Genomic DNA, 23,903 nt, shown 5'->3' with positions numbered 1-23,903 from the left:
TGTCTAGATGATCCTGCAGTGCTTCTTTAACCAGTGCCTCCATTAATTTACCTGGAACAGAAGTTAAACTAACAGGTCTATAATTACTTGTGACAGCCTTTGATCCTCCTTTGTGAATTGGGGTTACATTTGCACATCTCCAGTCTATGGGTACCTCCCCTGAGTCCAAAGAAGCTCTCATAATTATGGCTAGGGGTTTGCATACTTCCTTTGCTGCCTCCTTTAATATAACTGGATAGATCCCATCCACCCCAGGTGCCTTTTTTATGTTTATCCTCAACAATCTCTCCTCCACTTCCCTCTCAGTTATTACAAAATCATCCAGCTCACTGCCAATGTTTACTTTACCTACATCATTCTCCTTCCTGAATAACTCCTCATGCGTGAATGTAGATGCAAAATACTCGTTTAGATTGTTAGCCACCTGAGCAGGATTCTCAACTGTTGAACCATCAATATCCAGTGGACCAATCTGATTCATCCCTTTCCTTCTCGAGTTCAAGTATGTAAAGAACTCTTTTCTGTTTTTCTTTGCATCCTTTGCCAAGGATTTTTCGTAGTCTGCCTTTGCCTGCCTAATCTCCTTTGTGACTTGGTTACAGACCAACTTATATCTATCATAGGCTTCCATGTCACCCATTAATTTGTATGTATCCCATGCATTTTTCTTCTCTGCCACATGTCTCATTAGTTCATCTGACAACCATTTAGGCCTAAACCTTGATGGTTGTCAGATGAACTAATGAGACATGTGGCAGAGAAGAAAAATGCCAGAGATTTCTCATAATCTGCCTTAGCTTGCCTAACCTCCTTTGTAACTTGATTCAGGCTAATTTTTATCTTCCATAGGCTTCTGTACCACTTGATAATTTATATGCATCCTATGAATTTTTCTTCTCTGCCACATCTCATCAGTTCACCTATCATCCATTTAGATCTAAGCCTTGAAGTATTTCTTAGTTGTTATAAAAAGCCTAACATCTATGATTATTTCCCCTGAATGCTTCCCATTTAGAATTTTCTGTTGTTAATATCATCATTTGGTACCACTGCAGTCACCCTTATGAAAACAAAAGCCTTTCCCTTTGCCATCAACTAGTAATTATTATTATTATTATTACTAGCCATATGGTGCAAGGAAGCCTGAGGCTTATGCTGCACCAGACAAAAAAAAAAAAAAAAAAAATTCCCACATTACCCTGAGAGAGAGAAGTAGAAGGGAATCAGCAAGAAAGAGAAGAATGATGATATCCAGCTCAGGACCCTGGGTTTGCCAAGCCCATACTCACCAGATGTGACACCCTGCGGTAATACTTGAAGTAAATTCCACATCAGTAGACTGTGAACAGTGCCACCCACCGGGTCTCTTACATGCAGATCCTTAATGAATGAAGAGTCTCTGCTGATAACCAGATCAAGAATAGTGCTTCCTCTTGTTGCTTCTTTAGCATGTTACTGTAGAAAACAATCATCCAATAAATGCACAAATGTCTTGCTAGTATGTGAGTGACCAACCCACAAATTCCAGTCAACATCCAGAAAGTTAAAATCCCCTATTATTAGACATTCTGATTTACTGGCCCAGTATTTCTTTGTATAGTTGTTTGGAATACACATCACAGTCATTATGCCTATAGCATTGTTGGGTCTCAGAACATGCTGAAGGTCCCCCACCCTTTGTGGTTCAGCATGCTTCAAGACTCATCTGCTGGTAACTTAGTAGGTGGCTTGGGTAAACCCGAATATGATTTTTCTCTGAAATTACATAAAGCAATCTAATAGATAATTAGACTGCTCTATTGAATAGCCTTTTTTATTATCTCCTTTATATTCTAAAGAGAGAGAACTATATGACAACTCTGAAAAATTCAAATTTAATAAAACATAACATTTTGAATTGACAAAAAAAAAAAAAAAAAAGAACTCTGATAACAAAGAGAAATTTAAACAAAATGTAAAGATCTCTATGCTCCTAATGAAATATTACTTTGTATATTATTGTATTTATGTTATTTACATTTTAAAAAAAATTTAAACAATAATGATATTACTCCAGTAAAATCTTTAAAATAATGATATTAGTCTAGTAAAAGGCTTTGTAAAATCTTTTTTCCACACATTACCACTTTCTTTTTATATATTTATTATTTATATCATATATATTTATATTTATTATTGTATTTTTCCAATTTTTTGTAATTTTTTTTCACTGTTAAAAATGGCATAATAAATCTGAAAACATCATTCCATAACACATTACTATAATTATGGCTTAACTAAATGGAATGTCATTGTACTCTTCTTATTTAACCATGATATCTTTATATATGTAATACATTGTCTGTTTTTAATGGTTATATATAAACAACTTTATTTCTTAGCCACAAAAATCCAAGCTCATTTCCGAGGTTATATTCAGGCAAAACACTACCAGGAAATAAGAAGAGCAGGTAATTTTAAAAATGCATAACTGATTGAATAGTTTTATATATAAGAATATTATAATAAATAAATACAACAAGGCATAATACTAAGAGCACTTAAGATTATACTATTATATGTATAATCTTAAGATATAAAATATAAAATATAAAATGCACTGTTTGCTTGATGTTTGCAGAGCAATCAGGTACGGGACATGATACTGCCAAGGGGGATGTCTTTGTGTGTGCGCGATGCAAGGAGTGTATCGATATCAGGCAACAACTCGGCGTTCTTTTGGGCCTATATGAGAGCTTGAAGGACAGGGTGGATGCCCTCGAAGAAACTAAATTGAGGGGCCCATCAAGCTCTCAGCTGCCCACATCAACGCCAGAGCTTGCACTTGGGCATCGCGTGACACAGAGACAACCCCCAAGGCAGAATGCGCTGGTCCCGAAGGAACTAGTAGTTGCTGGTGACTCTATTGTCAGGGAAACGGGGAACATGCTTTGTAAAAAAGATAGGTGGAACAGGACCAGGGTATGTCTGCCAGGGACAAAGGTTGATGATGTTGTAGAGCGAATATCATCTTTTAAGGGCACAAAAGGTGATATAGTTGTACACGTTGGCACTAATAATATTAAGAGTAGGAGACCGGCAGAATTACTTAACAAGTACAGGTCACTGTTGAACAAAAGCCGAGAATTAGGGTTGAATTTGAAAGTGTCTGCAATTCTGCCCAGACACGATAGGAGGGAGTATATGATGAGAGCCTTGTCGATCAATTCGGCCCTGGAAAGATTGTGCAAGGCTCAAGGGGTAGAATTTTTTTCAGCCTGGACTGTACTTGTTAACAGGAGAGATTGCTTCTACAGGGATGGGATACACTTAAATAGAAAGGGTGCAAGAATATTTGCTGATGCTATCGAGGCAGTGTTAGGTGGGTCGGAAAACTGCTAGCTTGGGGGGAGACAAAGACCAATAGATTGACAGTAGCCACTGGCAGAGGTGAAAGAGATTCTTGCACTGCTTCTATTAGAATGAGCAGAAGCCTGAAAAACAAGATGCATGGTATTTCAGAGACTGCTGGGAGCCATTGTGGTACAAGTAAACACATGGGTTGTGTTAGGGTAGCTAAGAATAGAAACAGGTGCAGGTATACTTGCGTGTACACCAATGCTAGGAGTTTAGTAAATAAATTTGATGAATTTGAGGTATTGCTCAAAACATCGAAGGCAGATATTGTTGGGATATCAGAGACGTGGTGTCACACAGATATAAGGGATGCGGAACTGCAATTTGGGGAGTACAACGTCTACAGAAAGGATAGACAGGATAGGAAGGGGGGAGGTGTTATGCTATTAGTTAAGAAACACATAAAAACCAAGGAAGTGAAGCCAGTCGACATCGCTGGACAGTGCAGTGTGGAGTCAGTTTGGTGTGACATAAACATTGGGAGATCAAAATTGATAGTAGGAGTGTGCTATAGGCCTAATGACTCTGATGAGTATAATAAGGAACTGTACAGGGAAATAGAATGGGCCAGTAAATCAGAGTGTCTTATAATGGGAGATTTTAATTTCCCAGATATTGACTGGAATTTGGGGGCTGGATACTCACACACTAGCAGGGCTTTTGTGGATTTATTTGATGATTGTTTTCTACATCAGCATGTTCGGGAGGCAACTAGAGGGAGCAATACTCTTGATTTGATTATCAGCAGTGATTCTTCATGCATTAAGAATCTGCAGATAAATGAACCACTAGGTGGCAGTGATCACAGTGTGCTGAAGTGGGATTTACTCAAAGAGGTAACTACCATTAGGGGTAAAGGGAAGGGTTATTGCTTCCGTAAAGGCGACTACGATGGACTGAGACAGTATTTAAATTCTATACAGTGGGACCAACTGATGATGTTACCAACAGCAAATTCAAAATGGGAAGCATTCAAAGAACTTATCTTGGAAGCTACTAGGCTTTACATACCAACTAAGAAATATTGTTCAAGGTTTAGGACAAAATGGATGTCAGATGAACTAATGAGGCATATGGCAGAGAAGAAAAATGCATGGGATACTTACAAATTAACACATGACACAGAAGCCTATGATAGATACAAGTTGATATGCAACCAAGTTACAAAGGAGGTTAGGCAGGCGAAGGTAGATTACGAGAAATCCTTGGCAAGGGATGCAAAGAAAAACAGCAAAGAGTTCTTTACTTATGTAAACTCTAGAAGGAGAGGGATGAATCAGATTGGTCCTCTTGATATTGATGGGTCAAGTGTTGATGATCCTGCTCAGGTAGCTAACAAACTAAATGAATATTTTGCATCGACATTCACACATGAGGAGTTATTCAGCGAGGGGAATGCCAGAGGTGTATTCAACTCTAGCAGTAAGTTACAGAATCTTGAAATAACTGGGAGTAAAGTGGAGGAGAAACTGTTGAAGATAAACACAAGAAAGGCACCCGGGGTGGATGGGATCTATCCAGTTATATTAAAGGAGGCAGCAAAGGAAGTAAGCAAACCCTTAGCCATAATTATGAGAGCTTCCTTGGACTCAGGGGAGGTACCCATAGACTGGAAATGTGCAAATGTGACCCCAATTCACAAAGGAGGATCAAAGGCTGACACAAGTAATTATAGACCTGTGAGCTTAACTTCTGTTCCAGGAAAATTAATGGAGGCACTGGTTAAAGAAGCACTGCAGGATCATTTAGACAAGACTTCAGTTATAGCTCAGACACAGCATGGTTTTGTTAAGGGGAAGTCTTGCCTGACCAACTTGATTGGATACTATGATGCAGTCACAAAAGAACTGGATGCAGGGAATAACTTTGATATTATATACTTGGATCTTAGAAAGGCTTTTGATACTGTTGCACATGGAAGACTGCTACACAAATTGGAGCAGTGTGACATTGGAGGCAAATTACTGCTATGGATAAAGGGGTGGTTGAGGGGGAGAAGACAGAGAGTGGTAATCAATGGACACTGCTCATCGTGGACTGATGTTATTAGTGGAGTCCCTCAGGGCTCAGTGTTGGGACCATTATTGTTTTCTGTATTTATAAATGATATTGATGATGGTATATCGGGATTAATGTCCAAGTTTGCAGACGATACAAAGGTTGGCAGGGTTGTCAAGGACACTACTGACACTATGCTGCTGCAACAGGATCTGGAAAGGTTGAGCAGATGGGCTGAGAGGTGGCAAATGAAGTTTAACATTGACAAATGTAAAGTACTACACATGGGAAACAGCAACCCCAGAGCAACGTATCAACTCTGTGGTACAACACTGACAGTGGTAGAGAATGAAAGGGACTTGGGGGTGGTTGTGCAGGCAGATATGAAGTTCTCTGAGCAGTGCAGACGGGCTGCAAGAGTAGCTCATGGAGTATTGTCAATGATATACAGGAATTTTTCCAGCAGGGATAAGGAGGTGATTATTCCATTGTATAAGGCGATGGTCAGGCCACACCTAGAGTACTGTATACAGGTCTGGAGGCCTCATTTCAAGAAGGATGTAGAGCTGCTGGAACGAGTACAGAGAAGGGCAACAAGATTAGTGAATGGAACAAAGGGGTGCTCTTACGAAGAACGGCTTAAGTTTTGCAAATTACAGTGTCTGGAGACTAGGCACCAGCGAGGTGATCTGATAGAGGTGTATAAAGCCTTGAATGGTTTAAGCATGCTCAATGCTGATGGGATTCTTCCTCTTGCTCAGAATAATCACCTGAGAGGGCATAAATTCAAATTGAGGAAAGACAGATGTAGGATAGACGTGCGGAAATTTGCCTTTAGCCAGCGGGTGGTTGGTTGGTGGAACAGACTTCCATCCCTTGTGGTGGAGGTTGATAGCCTAAATAAGTTTAAGGCTCAGCTGGACAGGTATTTTGAACGAACGGAGGGGTGAAGTGGAAGTGGTTTTTTTTTTTTTTTTTTTTTTTTTTGGCTGATGCTGCATAAGCTTGCTTTCTTGCATCAAATGCCTCTACTAATGCTAATGCTAATGTAGTTGTAGATACCCCATAGTATAGCTCTTAAATGAAAATTACAATCATTTCAATTATATCTCATATTGTGATAATCCTTTATGAGTTGCCATGTATTGCATTACCCCAAATAAGTAACGCTTCACTAATAAAGAAGATTATTGTTACTTATTCTCGGTGGGCACCACCACCCAGATGGCACCGCTTCAAAGCTTGTTGGCCTTTCATCAGTGGGTGGACAGATACCTGATATTGCACTCACGACAATCCAGTTTTGAAGTTATTCCCACAATATGAGAGATGCCAAAAGGTGTATATGATAATACCATAATAAATAAATGCAACAAGGCATAATACTATAAGAGCAGGACCATACTCATAAATAGGCACATGAGGCACTAGCTTCGGGCCTCTATAGAGGGGGGGGCTTCTGTAATCTGAAGTTTTTAAAGCAATTTCTTTTTTTTAACACCCTACAGTAGGGCCCACTTGTACCTACCTTGTTTACATTGTAAACAGAAACAGGTGAAATTTACTGAAAGTGTGGATGACTCATTTCTGCAAAAGAACAGATTAATTTTCAAAATAAAGGAAAATCCCTCACTCCTAATTCTTTAATAGAGTGTAACAGTAGAACACAGGCTGACCATGGCATATTATCCACATTGGAAATATGCCTTAATCTTTTCTACTGACTATGAACCCAAGAAAGCAATGACCAGTGTGACTTCTCAGTATAATATGTGGGAGAGGTGGTTGTAAATGTATTACAAACAGAAAATTGTGGAATGTTAATCCTTTTAGCTCTTACTTTGTGCTTTCTACAGCAGAAGCTCTACTGCCTAAAGGCCAGAAGTGCAAACAATGCATACCCAGCCTCTCTCAAAATCTATTCGTTATATGTAAATTATTCGCTCTGCAGAAACTGTTTTAATTGGATCACCATATATAGATTATATCTCAGCTTATATAGATTTTAGAATCTATATAAGCTGAGAGCTGAAAAACTAACATTTAGTTTAATTGTTGATGAAAGTTAAAATGTGATAGGAGTGCACACACTGAAGTAAATATAGGTATCTCTCTCTCTCTCTCTCTCTCTCTCTCTCTCTCTCTCTCTCTCTCTCTCTCTCTCTCTCTGTCTGAAAGTAGTGTTGTAGTTTGATAAATTTTGATTCTGTTGTAACCGAAAATTTAAATAGAAAAACTATGTAATGTTTTGTTGTTTTGTTATCTATTGTGATTGTGGCATACGTTTCCTTTATTGAAAGCTTTTTGTTTTCTAGCTTTTAAAACATGAATTGATTCAAGTGTTAATTTTTTTTTGAATCATTATCAGTTATATTACTTTTAAGCTGAGGCGCCTCCGTAGCCAGGTGGGAAGGAGCAGCAGTGCGGAGCACATGCTTCTTGATTAGACCGGGGTTCAAGCCCGTCACCACCAAATACGGAGGATGCGGAAAGGTCAGGGAATGACCTCCGCATATCCCAGAGCAGTATGGCCTTAGTTGCTAATGCTCCTAAAAACCAAATAACTAACTAACTTTTAAGCTGTTACTATCTCATTAAAAATCTGAAATTATCAATAAACAATGAATTAAATGAAACAGTATATATACAATATTTTTAATGATGAATTTAGATCGACATTTCAAATGTCGAAACAATTCTGAAAATATTTCTCACAATGCCTGTGACAAACACAAGCAGGGAATGGTCGTTTTCTGTTCTCAAACGAGTAATTCAAGATAAAATGAGCAATTTGTCATTGTTATTTATTAAATCTGAACTAGTAAACAGCATTAATTACAATGATTTAATAGATATTTTTGCCAAGGCAAAGCCAAGAAAAAATATTTATGTGCATAAATCATATAAACTCATAATTTAGCTATCACATTGCTATTTTGTAATGTACTTGCTATTATTTACTGTTAACAAACAAAATGTGAATGTTTTTATAATATTTTTGTAACAAAATTTTTGATATTATTTATATATGCAAGTTTTTTTGTATTTTTTTTGGACTGGTATCCTAAAAGGGGGCCCCACAAGAGCTTAGCACTTAAGCCCCAAGAAGTGTAAGTATGGCCCTGTATAAGCGCTTAAGGTTATACTATTATATATAGGTGTAGATAGACTGTAGTATAGCTCTTAAATGAAAATTACAATCGTAGTGTAAAGGCTATATCTCATATTAAGATCATCCTTTACAACGAGCTGCCATGTATTGCGTTACCTCAAATAAGTAACACTTCACTAATAGAGAAAACTATTGTTACTTATTCTCGGTGGGCACCACCACCCAGACGGCACCATTTCAAAATTTGTTGGCCTTTCACAACTGGATTGTCGTGAGTGCAATACCAGGGTACCTAACTACCCACCGATGAAAGGCCGACAAGCTTTGAAACAGTGCCATCTGGGTGCTTGTGCCCACTGATAATAAGTAACAATAGTCTTCTCTATTAGTGCAGTGTTACTTATTTGTACGTAGTGCAATACATGGCAACTCGTGAAGGATGATCAAAATATGAGATATAATTGAAATGATGCCTTTACACTATGATTTTAGTTTTTATTTAAGAGCTAAAGTATGGTGTTCTACAACTTAGCATTAGCATATGATGCAAGATAGAAAACTTATACAGCATCAACCAAAAAAAAAAAAAAAGAAAAAATCTCTTCCCATTTCACCCATCCATTTTCTCCAAATGTTTGCCTACTTCTGCCTTAAATTTATTTAAGCTGTCAACTTCTACAACAACAGATGGAAGTTTGTTCAATTAAGCAATCAACCACCTGCTAGCTAAAGGCAAACTTCCCCACATATATTCTACAACTGTGTTTTCTCAATTTGAATTTATGTCCCATCAGATGATTAATCTGGGAAAGAGGAAGAATCCCATCAGCATTGAGCATGCTCAAACCATTCAAGGCCTTATAGACCTCAGTCAGATCTCCTAGCAGGTGTCCAATTTCCAGACACTGCAATTTGCAGAACTTAAGCCTTTCTTCATAAGAGAAACCCTTTGTTCCATTCAATAATCTTGTTCCCGTTCTGTGTACCCATTTCCAGCAGTTCTACATCCTTCCTAAAATGAAGCCTCCACACCTGTAAATAGTACTCAAGGTGTGGCCTGACCATTTCTTTATACAAGGGGATAATCACCTCCTTCTCATTGCCAGAAAAATTCCTACATATCATTGACAAGATATCATGAGCTGCTCTTGCAGATCATCTGTACTGCTCAGAAAACTTCATATCTGAATAATTACCCCCATGTCCTTTTCATTGTTCACAACCCTCGGTGTAGTACCACACAGTTGATACGTTACTCTGGGGTTACTGTTACACATATGCAGTACTTTACATTTTTCAAGGTTAAACTTCAGTTGCCACCGCTCAGCCTATCTGCTCAGCTTTTCTAGATACTTTTGCAGTAGCGTACTCCATTAACAACCCTACCAACCTTCGTATCATCTGCAAACTTAGACATTAAGCCTGATATACCATCATCATTATCATTAATAAATACAGAAGAAAACAACAATTGACCCAACACTTAAGCCTAGAGGACTCCACTAATAACATTTCTCCACAAAAGAGCAGTGTCCATTGATTACCATTCTCTGTCTTCTCCCACTCAACCATCCCTTTATCCTTAGCAGCTGTCTTCCATGTGCAACAGTATCAAAAAGCCTTCCTAAGATCCAAGTATATGATATCAAAATTATTCTTTGCATCCAGTTCCTTTGTGACCACATCATAGTATCCAATCAAATATGTCAGTCAAGACTTTCCCTTAACAAACCCATGCTGTGTCTGAATTATAATTGAAGTCTTGCCTAGATAATCCTGCAATGCTTCTTTAACCAGTGCCTCCATTATTTTCCCTGGAACAGAAGTTATACTAACTGGTGTGATGGTAGTTACCCTGTTACTCTTTGATCCTCCTTTATGATTCAGGGTCACATATGCACATCTCCAGTCCCTGAGTCCAAGGCAGCTCTCATAATTATGGCTAAGGGTTTGCTTACTTCCTTTGCTGCCTCCTTTAATATAACTGGATAGATCCCATCCACTCCAGGCTTCCTTATGTTTATCTTTAACAATTTCTCCTCCACTCTGCTATGAGTTATTACAAAATCATTTAGCTCACTGCCAGAGTTTAATACACCTTTGACATTCCCGTCCTGAATAACTCCTCTTGTGTAAATATTGATGCAAAATACTCATTCAGTTTGTTAGCTACCTGAGCAGGATCATCAACAGTTGAACCATCGATATCAGGTAGACCAATCTGATTTTTCCCCTTCCTTTTAGAGTTTCTACAAGTAAAGAACTCTTTGCTGTTTTTCTCTGTATCATTTGCTAAAGATTTCTCGGAATTTGCCTTTGCCTGCCTAACCTCCTTTGTGACTTGATTACAGACCAGCTTATATCTACCACATATCTGACAGTGTTTCACTCTCACCTGTTAATTTATATGTATCCCATTCATTTTTCTTCTTTGCCACATGTCTCATTAGATCATCTACATCCATTTAGGCCTAAACCTTGAACAATATTTCTTAATTGGCATAAAAAGCCTAGTAGCTTTCAAGATTAATTCTTTGAATGCTTCCTATTTAGAATTTGCTGTTGGTAACAACATCAGTTAGTCCCACAGTATAGAATTTAAAAACTGTCTCAGACCACTGTAATCACCTTTATGAAAGCAAAAACCTTTCCCTTTACCCCTGATGGTAGTTACCTCTTTTTGTAAATCCCACATCAGCACACTGTGATCACTGCCACCTAGTGGTTCCTTTATCTGCAGATTCTTAATGCATGAAGAATGAGTACTGATGACCAGATCAAGAGTATTACTTCTCTAGTTTCCTCCTGAACATGCTGCTATAGAAGACAATCATCCAATAAATCCAGAAAAGCCTTGCAGAGTGTGTGAGTGACCAGTCCACAAGTTCCAGTCAATATCTTGTAAATTAAAATCTCCCATTATAAGACAATCTGATTTATTGCCCCACTCTATTTCTCTGTATAGTTTTTCATTATACTCATCAGAATTATTAGGCCTATAACATAGTCCTTTTCTCAATTTTGCTTTCCCAGTGCTTATGTCACACCAAACACTCGACATTTAAAAACCTATAATATAACTGCCACCCATGTCAACTGTGGCTGCACTTCCTTAGATTTTGTGTTTCTTAACTAATAGCATAACCCCTCCTCCCTTCCTATATCTGTGTTACACCATGTCTCTGATATTCCAGCAATATCTGCCTTTGATGTTTTGACCATCATATCAAATTCATCAATTTTATTTACCAAACTCCTAGCATTGGTGTACATGCACCTATTCCTATTCTTAGCTACTCTAACACAGCCCATGTATTTAATTGTTCCGTGATGAAACTCAGCAGTCTCGGAAATCCCCCGCACTTTGTTTTCCAAGCTGCTGCTCATTCCAGTAGAAGCAGTGTAAGAATCACTTTCACCTCTGCCAGTGGCTACTGTTAATCTGTTAGTCTGCAGTCCATGGGTACCTCTCCTGAGTCCAAGGAAGCTTTGACTCAGGAGAGTCCTGGGGTGGATGGGATCTATCCAGTTATATTAAAGGAGGCAGCAAATACCCCCTCCAAGCTAGCAGTTTTCTTACCCTCCTAACACTGCCTCAATAGCCTCAGCAAATAGTCTTGTACCCTTTCTATTTAAGTGTATCCCATCCCTGTAGAAGCAGTCTCTCCTGTTCACAAGCACATACAAGGCCGAGAAAAATTCTACCCCATGAGCCTTGCACAATCTCTCCAGGGCCATATTGATTGACAAGGCTCTCATCATATACTCCTGAAAGTGTCTGGGCAGAATTGCAGACACTTTCATATTCAACCCTGGCTCACAACTTTTTTTCAACATTGACCTGTACTTGTTAAGTTATTCTGCCAGTCTCCTACTCTTAATATCATTTGTGCCGATGTGTACAAAAATATCACTTTTGTGTCCTTAAAAGATGATATCTGTTCTATGATATCTGTTCATTGCCCCCGGAAGACATACCTTGGTCCTGTCCCACCTATCCTTTTTACACAATATATTCCCTATTTCCCTGACAGTAGAGTCACCGACAACAACTAGTTCTTGTGGGACCTCCACATTCTGTCTTGGGGATTGCCCAAACCAAACCAAACCTTGGGGATTGCCGCTGTGTTGCCTGATGTTCAAGTGTGAGCTCTGTCATTGATGTGGGCAGCTGTTAAAATTCTTGATGGGCTCCTCAATTTTAATCCTTCAAAGAAATCTGCTCTATTCTTCAAGCTCTCGTATAGGCCCATTACAACGCTGAGTTGCCGCTGGATTTCCTGACACTCCTTACATCGAGAACACACAAAGACGTTCCTCTTGGCAATATCATATCCCGTTCCTGATTGTCCACAAACATGAAACAAGCAGTACATTTCAAAAGGTTGTGATTCAGACGACAACCCCCCCCCCCTCATTTCTTCCCTGAGCAATAGTACTCCCACTAGCCTGAGCCTTTTGCGTTGCTGCTCTGGTTTGAGGCATGATTTCAATTCTATTTCAATTAAAAATCCAATTCCAATACAATTAAAATATAACACTAACTTATATTCCAATGCAGTTATAACACTATACAGTTATATATTTCAGTATCGAGTTTTATCGCCAACCAAGTTGCATTATATGAATTTTATATCTCCTATCATGTTATGTGTATTAAGTTATAATTTTACGTTGGTAAAATCTAAATCATTCTATGTATTAATTTAAAAAATTACATTTGTAAAAGCTAAATATTTATAATAGATAATAAATTTAACTATCTATTGCCACCCATGTGATTTGAGCTCTCACGCTAGCTACTATGCCTAATCACTGATTCTAAAAGCTCTACGAATATTACTGTTATACGTTTCAAATTTAATTTGACAAATTAAATTATTAAATCACTTAAGTAATGTTTTAATTTATAATTTATAATCCTCTGCTGATACTGATTATACTGCTATAAGTTTTGTAGATCTGCCAGTATCTGCTATATTGATACGAAAAAACAATGGCAGCAGAATCGAATGCTACTTTCGATACAATGCTGGCAGAAATTGGCTGTAGTTTCTATGCAATTACAAGGCCGAGTAAAGAATAATTGCACCAATTTAATTAGAAAATCACAAAAAATACTATACTACTAAAGTTAAATCAAAACTTATACAAAAACTTATACTTATCTAAAACAGTGTTCGCAGGCCGGCCACTAGTTAGTACACTGGACCAAACCTATTGGTAATTCTTTAGGAGGCATCCGGATCAGCTAGTGTATAACCTTGCTACCTCTACTCTGCAGGATAGCGACTGGAGGGAATCCGAGTAGTGTGTATGTGGGGGGGAGGGAACATTGTCAAAGCCACGTTATGGCAAAGATCTGGGTATATTCTTACCATGGTTGTAAAATAATAAGAGGAGTATACCTCAATATAGTAAGTAGAACACTTTCGTATGATACTCTCCAGAAATTAAAACGGAAAAAATGAAAAAATTGACAACTTACCGGTACATTAGAGTAAAATATAAATAATTAAATAATTAAAAAACAATTTAACACAATTCAAATCAATATAAAACAATTAAAAATCAACTTAACGCAATTAAAAAGAATCTAACAAAAATATTCAAAACGATTTTCCTTCCTTTAACGTGTCTGTTTTTTATTTCTGAGGCCTGTGCTTTCCGTCACAAGTCTATGGAGGTCTTCAATACAGACGAATCGTTCAGATGTAGATAATTTTTTAATTTATTGTGAAGCTTCCTAACCTGGGAAAGGTATTTTTGTTTATTTGAATATTGAGATTTTAAGGCAAGCTTAACAATATTACGCGATGTGGCCAGTGTTAGTTGTTTTATGCCTGAAATTTTTTGATTTAAATTAATCCTGGCAAGCTTCGGAACGATGTTGTTTTGAAGGCAATATTTTAGAATATAAATATGGTAATTTTGGGCCAAGTACCTTAGTGTTGATTTAATGTAATTTTGCACCAAGCCATTCATTTTTTAAACTCTTATTGACTATTTCATTCACTTTCTGGCTCTCCAGTAGTAAACTATCGATACACACAATTATGGGAGATATTTTGAATGGCTTTGTGCAAAATTACATTAAATCAACACTAAGGTACTCGGCCCAAAGTTACCATATTTCTTTTCTAAAATATTGCCTTCAAAACAACATAATTCCGAAGTTTGCCAGAGTTAATTTAAATCAAAAAATTTCAGGCATAAAACAACTAACACTGGCCACATCGCGTAATATTGTTAAGCTTGCCTTAAAATCTCAATATTCAAATAAACAAAAATACCTTTCCCAGGTTAGGAAGCTTCACAATAAATTAAAAAATTATCTACATCCAAACGATTGGTCTGTATTGAAGACCTCTATAGACTTGCAACGGGAAGCACAGGCCTCAGAAATAAAAAACAGACACATTAAAGGAAGGAAAATCATTTTGAATATTTTCGTTAGATTCTTTTAATTGCATTAAATTGATTTTTAACTGTTTTATATTGATTTGAATTGTGTTAAATTGTTTTTTTATTATTTATATTTTACTCTAATGTTACCGGTAAGTTGTCGATTTTTTTTGTCTTTTCTGTTTTAATTTCTGGAGAGTATCATACGGAAGTATCCTACGTACTATATTGAAGTATACTCCTCTTATTATTTTACAAATATTAATATCAACATAGAACGTATTGAGTATTACAGCTCTGATTCATACTATCTAATTCTTACCATGTGTACGCCATATCCAAAAATTTCATTACTTCATACAGCATGTCCCTCCCCACTTTTTCTTACCATTGAATACACCATGAATTGTCAAACTAATAGAGTAAACTTATCTGCGAAAAGATCTAAAGCTCCCAAACACTTCCTAGTTCGTTTCACAAATATACGTGGTCTCAATTCTAATCTCAATGATTTCCACTTGCAGTCTGCCAGACCCCATATATTTTCTGACAGAATCTCAGTTATCGGTTGATTCAACTACTGCTCATCTCAATTGCCCAAACTATTCGCAGTGTGGTTCCTTTTGCCTCAAAGGTGGTACTTTTGCATTCATTCCATTCGAATGACAGAGAATATCGGAATGTCCATTCCGATATTCTCTGTCAGAGACTTGGTAATTTGGAATCTCCTCTTTTCGATCTTCTCTGGCTTAAAATCTTTCTACCTCATTGTGTCAAATTCATCTGTTGTCTCTACCATTCTCCCAACTCCATTAATCACTTGGAGCTCTTTGACTTCCTCGCTTTCCAACTTGACTTTCTCCAGTCTTACTTTCCTAACAGTGAGGTAATTTTTCTTGATGATTTTAATGTTCACAACTCCAGTTGGCTTCTGTTTTTTAGTCGCACCAATGCAGCTTGTCGATATGCTGAGGATTTTGCAATTACCAATGACTTTGCACAGATTGTTCATTTACCTACAAGAATACCGGACAGTGCTAACCATACAGCCAAAACGCTTGATCTTTTTCTCACAAACAACCCTTCTAAGTACACAGTTGAAGTGAGTGGTTCTTTAGGTACCTCAGATCACAACTTGGTGATTGTCTCTTCTCCAATAGAGCCTTTATCTCATGGCTATTCCTAACCTCATGTTGTTTGCCATTATAAGGATGCAAAATGGGATGACCTGCGAGATTTCTTTTCTTCTTTTCCTTCGTTGGATTACTGTTTCAAAATTTCTGATGTCAATGTTTGCTTAGATTGTGTCAGTGAAATTATTCTTGTAGGAATGGAATTCTTTATTCCCTACTCCACTTTAAAATCTCGTCCTTTATCTAAACCTTGTTTTTCCAATAAATGTGCTAAGGCTGTTCAAGAGAAGAATTTTTTTTTTCAGTTGTTGGTGCATCGGCTTCTGTAGCCATAATGCACCTCCCAAAGTTATTTTTGCATTTTACTCTGATCCAAGCTCAAGGCGGGATTCGAACCCGTGACCTTTGGGTTGGCAGGCAGGCACTTTACCCACCTGGCTAGCCTGGTCGGCAAGAAGAAGAGAAGAATGTTGCATATCGTAATTGGCTTGTTTCCAATTCTTCAGTTTTGTTTTCTGTCTACACCAAAGCTCGCAACAATTGTAAAGCAGTTATTAATCAGTCCATACTAGATTTTGAACAGGCTAAGAGTAGAAAACTTGCTTCTTGCCCGAGCATTCTGGGGTCTTTCCAAAACTATTGGCCGCAACTTTTGCCCATCTCTGCTTCCACCTCTGTCAAAACCAGATTGTTCTGTTGTAACTTCAGCCAAGGATAAAGCTGATCTACTAGCATCCCATTTTTCTTCCAACTCATGTATTAATGATCTTGGTAAACCACCTCCCACCATTCCTAACACTCTCCATTCAATGCCTCCTGTGGTCTTCTGTCAAAAAGATAGAAGATTTTGATGAATCTTGATGCTAAGAAAACTCAAGGTCCTGATGGTATTTCTCCACTTGTTCTCAAAACCTGTGCTCCTGAACTTACTCCTGTTCTTTGCCCCCTTTTTTCACTTTCTTATTCCAAAGGTATTTTTCCTTCTGCTTGGAAATTTGCTCATATCCAGCCAGTTCCTAAAAAGGGTGTCAAATACCTCCTATCCAATTATCGTCCCATTGCAATTAATTCTACTCTTTCTAAAGTAATGGAGAAATAAATTAACCGCGAACTCTTAAACTACCTAGAAACCTTCCGTCTGATCAACGATCGCCAGTATGGATTCCTTCAGTGTCGATCCACTGGTGATGTTCTTGTTTATGTTACCCATTTATGGACAAATTCAATGGAAAAGTTCGGTGAAACACAAACAGATGCTCTTGACATCTCAAAGGCTTTCGATCGTGTTTGGCATAAAGATCTTCTAAACAAGCTTCCATCTTATGGTTTGCCAACTGTTTTTTCTAATTGGTTATCCAGTTTTCTCTCTGATCGCTCACTAAGGGTGATGGTAGATGGCTCTCTGTCTTCTAACTTCACCACTAATGCTGGTGTCCCTGGAGGTTCAGTTCTTTTCCCCCACTCTTTTCCTCTTGTATATTAATGACCCACTTCCATTGACTGAAATCCTAACCATAGTTTTGCTACTGATAGGACATTGCTTTCCACTTTCCATTTTGAGAACCCTCACTCTGCTCAGTCAGCTTCAACTTTTCGAATATCCGCTACCAATTCCTTAAATGCTGATATCCAGGTAATTCTCCAGTGGGGCAAAGACAACTTATTTGATTTAAATCCTTCTAAAATGCAATCTTGTCTTATATCTCACAAAAAGGATTCTTCTGCTCCTATGCTTATCTTTGGTGACACTCTGCTTTCTAGGTAAAATGATATATCACTTTTGGGGATTATCCTGACTTCTAATCTCTCTCTGTCTTGGCACAAGCACATTACAAATATTGCTTCCTCTATATCTAAAAAACTTGGTTTTCTCTTTCACCCTCTGTACTTTTCTTCCAAACAGCTGTTCACTCTGTATAAATCGCAAATCCACCCTACCATGGAATATTGTTCCCACATCTGGGACGGGTCCCCAAAACCTCTCTGAGACTTTTAGATTCCATTCAGAAGAGAGCAGTTAGGTTAATTAATGACTCCTCTCTAACCGAGTCTCTCCACTTGCTGTCTTATAGAAATACTGTTTCTGCTGCATGCCTTTTCTACAGATACTGCCATGGGCAGTGTTCTTCTGTATTGGCTTCTCTAATTTCCTCTCTCTCTTTTGAAACAGTCCTAACATGTGCTACCGCCAGCCGACATCCATTTACTGTCCAACTTCAAGCTCACTGAACCAACTTTTCATGTTTATTCATTCATCTTGTTTTCTGGAACAACCTTGCTTCATATATATTCCCTGAAAATTATAGTCTATAGAAGTTCAAGTCTAATGTCAACAAATATCTTCTTTTGTCATTGGAGGCTTGAAGTGGTGAAACCCATGTTTAGTCTCTAGAGCAAAGTTTCCGGCATCCCCCCCCCCATACTTCTCCTACAATATTAGTAGAGGCATATGATGCAAGAAAGCAAGCTTATGCAGCATCAGCAAAAAAAAAAAAAAAAAACGCTCCCATATCACCCCTCTGTTCATTCCAAGTACCTGTCCAGCTCAGCCTTGAATTTATTTAGGCTATCAACTTCCACAACAAAGGATGGAAGTCTGTTCCACCAACCAACCACCCACTGGCTAAAGGCAAACTTCAGCTATAAAATTATACAAAGTAGTTATGTCTTTAATGAAATTCCACATTAGTACACTGTGATTCTGCCTCCCAGTGGGTCTTTTACCTGCAGATTTTTAATGCATTGTAGAATCACTGTTGATAACCAAATCAAGAGTATTGCTTCCTCTTGTTGCCTCTCTAACATGCTGCTATAGAAAACAGTCATCCAAGAAATCTACAAGAGCCTTGCTACTGTGTGAGTGACTAGCCCACAAATTCCAATCAACGTTTGGAAAGTTAAAATCCCGGATTATGAGACATTCTGATTTACTGGCCCTATTTCTGTCTATAGCTGTTTGGTATACTCATCACAGTCATTAGGACTATAACACACTCCTGCTTTCAATTTTGTTTTCCCAGTGCGTATATCACACAAGGCTGATTCAACATTCCACTGGTCAACCATGTTGACTGGATGCACTGCATTAGATTTAATATGCTTCTTAATTAAGAGGATAACACCTCCACCTCCCCTTTTCTATCTGTCCTTCCTGTATACATTTTACTCCCGATATTCAAATTCAGCATCACGAGTGACAACCTGTCTCCACTATTCCTACAATGTGTGTATTTGATGACTTAATCAATGCTTTAAATTCATCAAATTTATTTTCAATGCTCCTAGCATTAGTGTACATGCACATGTTCTTACTCTTAGTTACACATACATAGCCCATGTATTCACTGGTGCCATGATGACCCACAGCAGTGCATGAAATCCCTGACAAGTATCTGACAGAACTCAATCTCATTATCAATGCCAACATATCTGCTCAAATAACTTTTTCCTTACAGAAACAACCAAACCACATATAAATTAAAATTGCAGATCTCAATTCCAAATGACTATACCCACAAAGGCCTAGGAGTAATTTTTGACAAAAATCTTTCTTTTAATTCCTCGGTTTACATATTGCTCAGAAAATTCAAAAAGCAAAATGGCTAATCAAACAAGAAACAGCAGTGATTCAAGATTAAAAAAAAAAAAAAAAAAAAAAGTCATAAATCATGTTCAGAGTTTCATCTTTCACATACTGTCATATGCTTTTGAAATCTGGTCTGGATCTCATCAAGTAACTGTTAAGAAATTCCTTGCCCTATAATATTGGGTTCTAAGATGCCCCAGTAGCAAACTCTGTTTTCTCCAAACAATATCTAGGCAACAGCTTTATGAAAACTTAACCACAAAGCCTCTGCAACAAATGATTGATGAGTCTGAAGCTTCTTGCAAAGTTGATAACATCTGCAAGCAATTCACCAAATGTAGCCAACATAGTAACAGCAGCTCCCAACAGAGAAAATTCATGAAGCCAACAACAATTCCAATCCAACCCCTCCAGGTACAAGCAAATGGACAGATTGTTTCCCGATGCACCCCTTCACCTCATAAATCGCCACAACATTGATTGCAAAAATTACTCAACTCTTAAGTGCACAGGAGTCAGATTTCCAATAAAATGAAAAGAAATGCAAACAGCAGCCTGCCTTCAACCAAGTAATTAGCAACTGAATGTCGAATGAATTGTATTGCAACAGCCTTATTTTGTTAATACATGAATATAATTCGATAGTGTGAATCAGAGCTGTAATACTCAATATGTTCTACATTGATATTAATATTTGTAAAATAATAAGAGGAGTTTACCTCAATATAGTATGTAGAACACATCACACTCCACAGAAGTGTTCTACGTACTATATTGAGGTAAACTCCTCTTATTATTTTACAAATTAATATAATTCATATTCATTGTTTATGTATATGTGAATATGTATACTGGTTATCTACTATTTTATTTACCTTGCACTTAATTATCTGCCCCTAGCCATGTGCTGTAAGGGCTTACTGTGTTATGCATAAATAAATATTTATTTAATTATTTGTAATGGATGTGTTTACAGATCAAGTGAGTGAAGTTAAGCAGTATGAAAATGTTGTTGAAATTAGATAAGATGTTTAGTAGAACTCACAAGCTTAAGGGCAAGTAAAGCCTTTAAGCTTGAATGTTTAAATGATGACACATAGGTTGATGAAATTGATGATTATTGTGACACACATGCTCATTAATTTTGAGGGAGGCATTGAGAGAGTGAATCAAACCATTCTGGTTAATTATATGGGCATCATTGGACTTAGGAGAGTCCCTGGGATTGTCAAAATTTCTGACATATTTCTAATCTGTGAAGGTAGTTCTCAGAGTGAAGTGGGTAACTTCACTTATTGAAAATCATAGAGGAAATGATGAAAGGTTGTAGGCTGGATTGAGAACCCCATACAGAAACAGTATTCTCAAGGACACAAAGAACAATTTTGTGAGCTGGAATCTTGTTTATCTAACCTGGTTAGCTATTTTTACAGGGTCACAAATGGATTATGTGATCCTGTAAAAATAGCCTGTAGGAAATAATTTTGCCAATTTTTTTATTTCAGTTTTTGAGGAAAGCATTTAATCCACATGCATGAGAGGTTACTATATATCTGGAACATGTTAGGATCACAGAACAAAATGGTTGCAGGACAGGAGGTAGAAATTTCTGATTAATGGCTATTCTGCACATCCAGCTAGTCTTAGAAGTGAGGTTCATCAGAAATCAGTGTAGACAGGCAGATGGTTTAACGAACATCTGTGTATAGTGAAGTCGTAAACCTACTGTATAAGTTAGTTATGTTGCTATGTTCAGATATGGAGCTAGCAATTAAGCTAACAATACCAAGCTACTTGAAAAGGATCCAAATATAACCTGGTAAGATGGCAAAAGGGCACCCACATGAAGAGAAACTTGGAATGTGGGCTATAGTGTGTGATAACTAGTTATTTTAGAATGGACCAGATTTAAGGTCTGTAGGGCTCTGAGATGTATAAAATTAATGAAGGTTAAATTTTCTTGTTTAATAGTAATGCTAGAACTAGATTCAAGTTATGATAGAAGAGTTGTAGACTGGATTGTAGGAAATTTCCTTGCCTTCATAGGTTAGCCGCGGTTGATAGTTTGAGGCAATTCAAAGGCTAGATGAATTGGTACTTACATGTTGAGCAAAAAACATAGGTAATCTTTATTTATTTATTTTATAATATTTATTATTTATTATTTATTTTTTTTCCCAGAACAGCAAAAGCCTGGGAATTTCTTGTATGTTTACAGCTAATATTTTATCTCTTGTCTGATCTTAGTTTGAGTGAAGTTACATTAAAATAATTTGGTACTCAAAACAGATGAAAGTTACCACTTTAAAGTTTCTTTGTATTGATACAGATATGTTAAGGTTATAAATTATACTAATTGATAGTAAAACCATTTAATTCCAGTCCTTAATTCTGGTATACGGTATTACAGTGTTGGAAAGATTCATCACCCTTAAAAAAAAAAAAAATGTAAATTATTTGTTAATAATTGTTTCACATTTTAGAAATTAGGTTTCTAAATGTGATATATTTATAATTTCATTTCTTTATTTTTTTGAAAATTAGTAACCATCATTGCTTGTTATTGGAGGCGTTACTTAGCCAAGAAGCTTTTTGAGAGAAGGAAGTGGGCAGCTACAGTAATTCGAAGGTAATAATGTACAGAAATTAAAATGGTGTAATTATACTGGTCTATAATGATTTGTTATTTTTACATTCATAGCTATATTATCGACAAGGACTTCTAAATCTGTAAAGTTTTTATAGATTAACAGTATGCTCCAACACAAAGTAATGGGGTTCCCCCCCCCTGAGATGTAATGGTTACTTCTAGAAGTCATATGACAGGTAGTTTGCAGTATGCATTAAAGTGGTGTGCATCATCAGTGGTAGGTTAATAGCCAGAATGGGAAAAGGAACTAGATTACTTCACAACACTTGAGTGGTAGTAGGTTGCCACATAGCAGCAATGCCCAGTTAAGATAGCAGAAAGAGTGGGCCACCAGAACCAACTGTTATGAACTTTGTATGCCAATGGAAGACAGAACATAAGAGAGCCATTTATCTCAAGACAGGCAGGCCAACATTAATAATCCCAACAGCCTTTAATCGACAAAATAAACAGAAAATGTGGTGTAACTCGGGCAGCTTGCGATGAAGTGTGCAAAATTTGGTATGGTGGTGTACCATAGAATAACAATGAAATAAGGAGACAGCAAGAAACTTTGGGCAGGCATAAGGAACATAGGGGTTGTAGAATAACTGAAATGGCTGGATTACAGCAGTCGATACAAGATGCCCAAAAATACGGTTCCATGACATCAGTATGGTGGTTGAACCCTTCCAAATGGCTAAACAGGCCTGACAGTGGTGAATCATGCTCGATATAAGGTGTAAATAAGATTCTGTGGCAGGAATCCCATTCTTCCACCAGTGCTGACCTTAGTTCACCAAGTAACCCGAGGATTTGGCTGTTGGCATGCAATGTGATGCTCAAGGACATCCACTACACGTTCGATTGGATTTAAGTCTGGTGATCGTGCTGGCCATGGCATTCGTTGGATATCATCAGTTTCAAGATATTCCTCCACCACTTGAACTCTACATGCAGTAGCATTGTCGTGCATGAAAAGAAAATCTGGGTCAACCACATCCCTAAAAAGTTGCACATAGGGTTCAAGGATCTGTTCTTGGAACCTGTGCGCAGTTACGGTATCCCTATCAAAAACACGAAGAGGGGGTATGGCCATTGATCATTATTCCACCCCACACGAGAATACTGCCTCCACCATAAGTGTCCCTTTCTCTGATGTTGGAAGGATGGTACCACATTCCTCATTGTCACCATATCAAATAATGTTTAGGATCTGTTTGTAGGCTAAAACAGGACTCATCAGAGAACAGAACTGTACCCCATTTGTCAGGGCTTCAAATCACATGATACCAGTTTCAACGATACCAGTTCCAAGTGGTTTGGGGATAATGGGATACAAACTGCTAGTTTCTTTGCATAGAGTGTACTTGAATTGAGCCTTCTTAGCACATCATCATCACTAACACTTACACTACTTGTATAATGCACTACCTGAGCAACAGCTCATCCGTGCTTAAAATCTTTAAACTATAATTTTATCCTTAATTGATCCTTTGCCGTGCTCCCCCACCTGACAAGTCAAGTTCCGGGGACATGTCACCACCCCTGTCCCGGGGAGGCTGATCTCTACTAGCTATCAGTAACTCTTGTTTAATGACAAACATAAAAGAGTCTTGCTAGCAAACACAACTAAAAATATTT

General features: G+C 37.6%; 1 protein-coding gene across 4 annotated transcripts in view; it reads left to right on the top strand.

Annotated features, from left to right (window-relative positions):
- Myo61F (unconventional myosin 61F) overlaps window positions 1-23,903 on the top strand; it is a 748,935-nt gene that overhangs the window by 595,673 nt on the left and 129,359 nt on the right. For all 4 annotated transcript variants that reach the window (XR_016546978.1, XM_090374260.1, XM_090374259.1 and 1 more), the window contains exons 21-22: window positions 2,382-2,450; window positions 22,175-22,259. Coding sequence is in view for 3 of the 4 variants with exons in the window: in XM_090374260.1 (XP_090230386.1) it covers window positions 2,382-2,450; window positions 22,175-22,259 (154 nt within the window). In the remaining variant the exon portion in view is untranslated. The remainder of the gene's footprint in view (window positions 1-2,381; window positions 2,451-22,174; window positions 22,260-23,903) is intronic.

The sequence above is a fragment of the Mastigoproctus giganteus genome, chromosome 5 (genome assembly GCF_048544385.1).
Source record: "Mastigoproctus giganteus isolate SK-2022 chromosome 5, ASM4854438v1, whole genome shotgun sequence".
Lineage (NCBI taxonomy): Eukaryota > Metazoa > Arthropoda > Arachnida > Uropygi > Thelyphonidae > Mastigoproctus > Mastigoproctus giganteus.
Note: the sequence above shows the minus strand (reverse complement) of the source record. Positions and strands in the feature narration are given on the sequence as shown.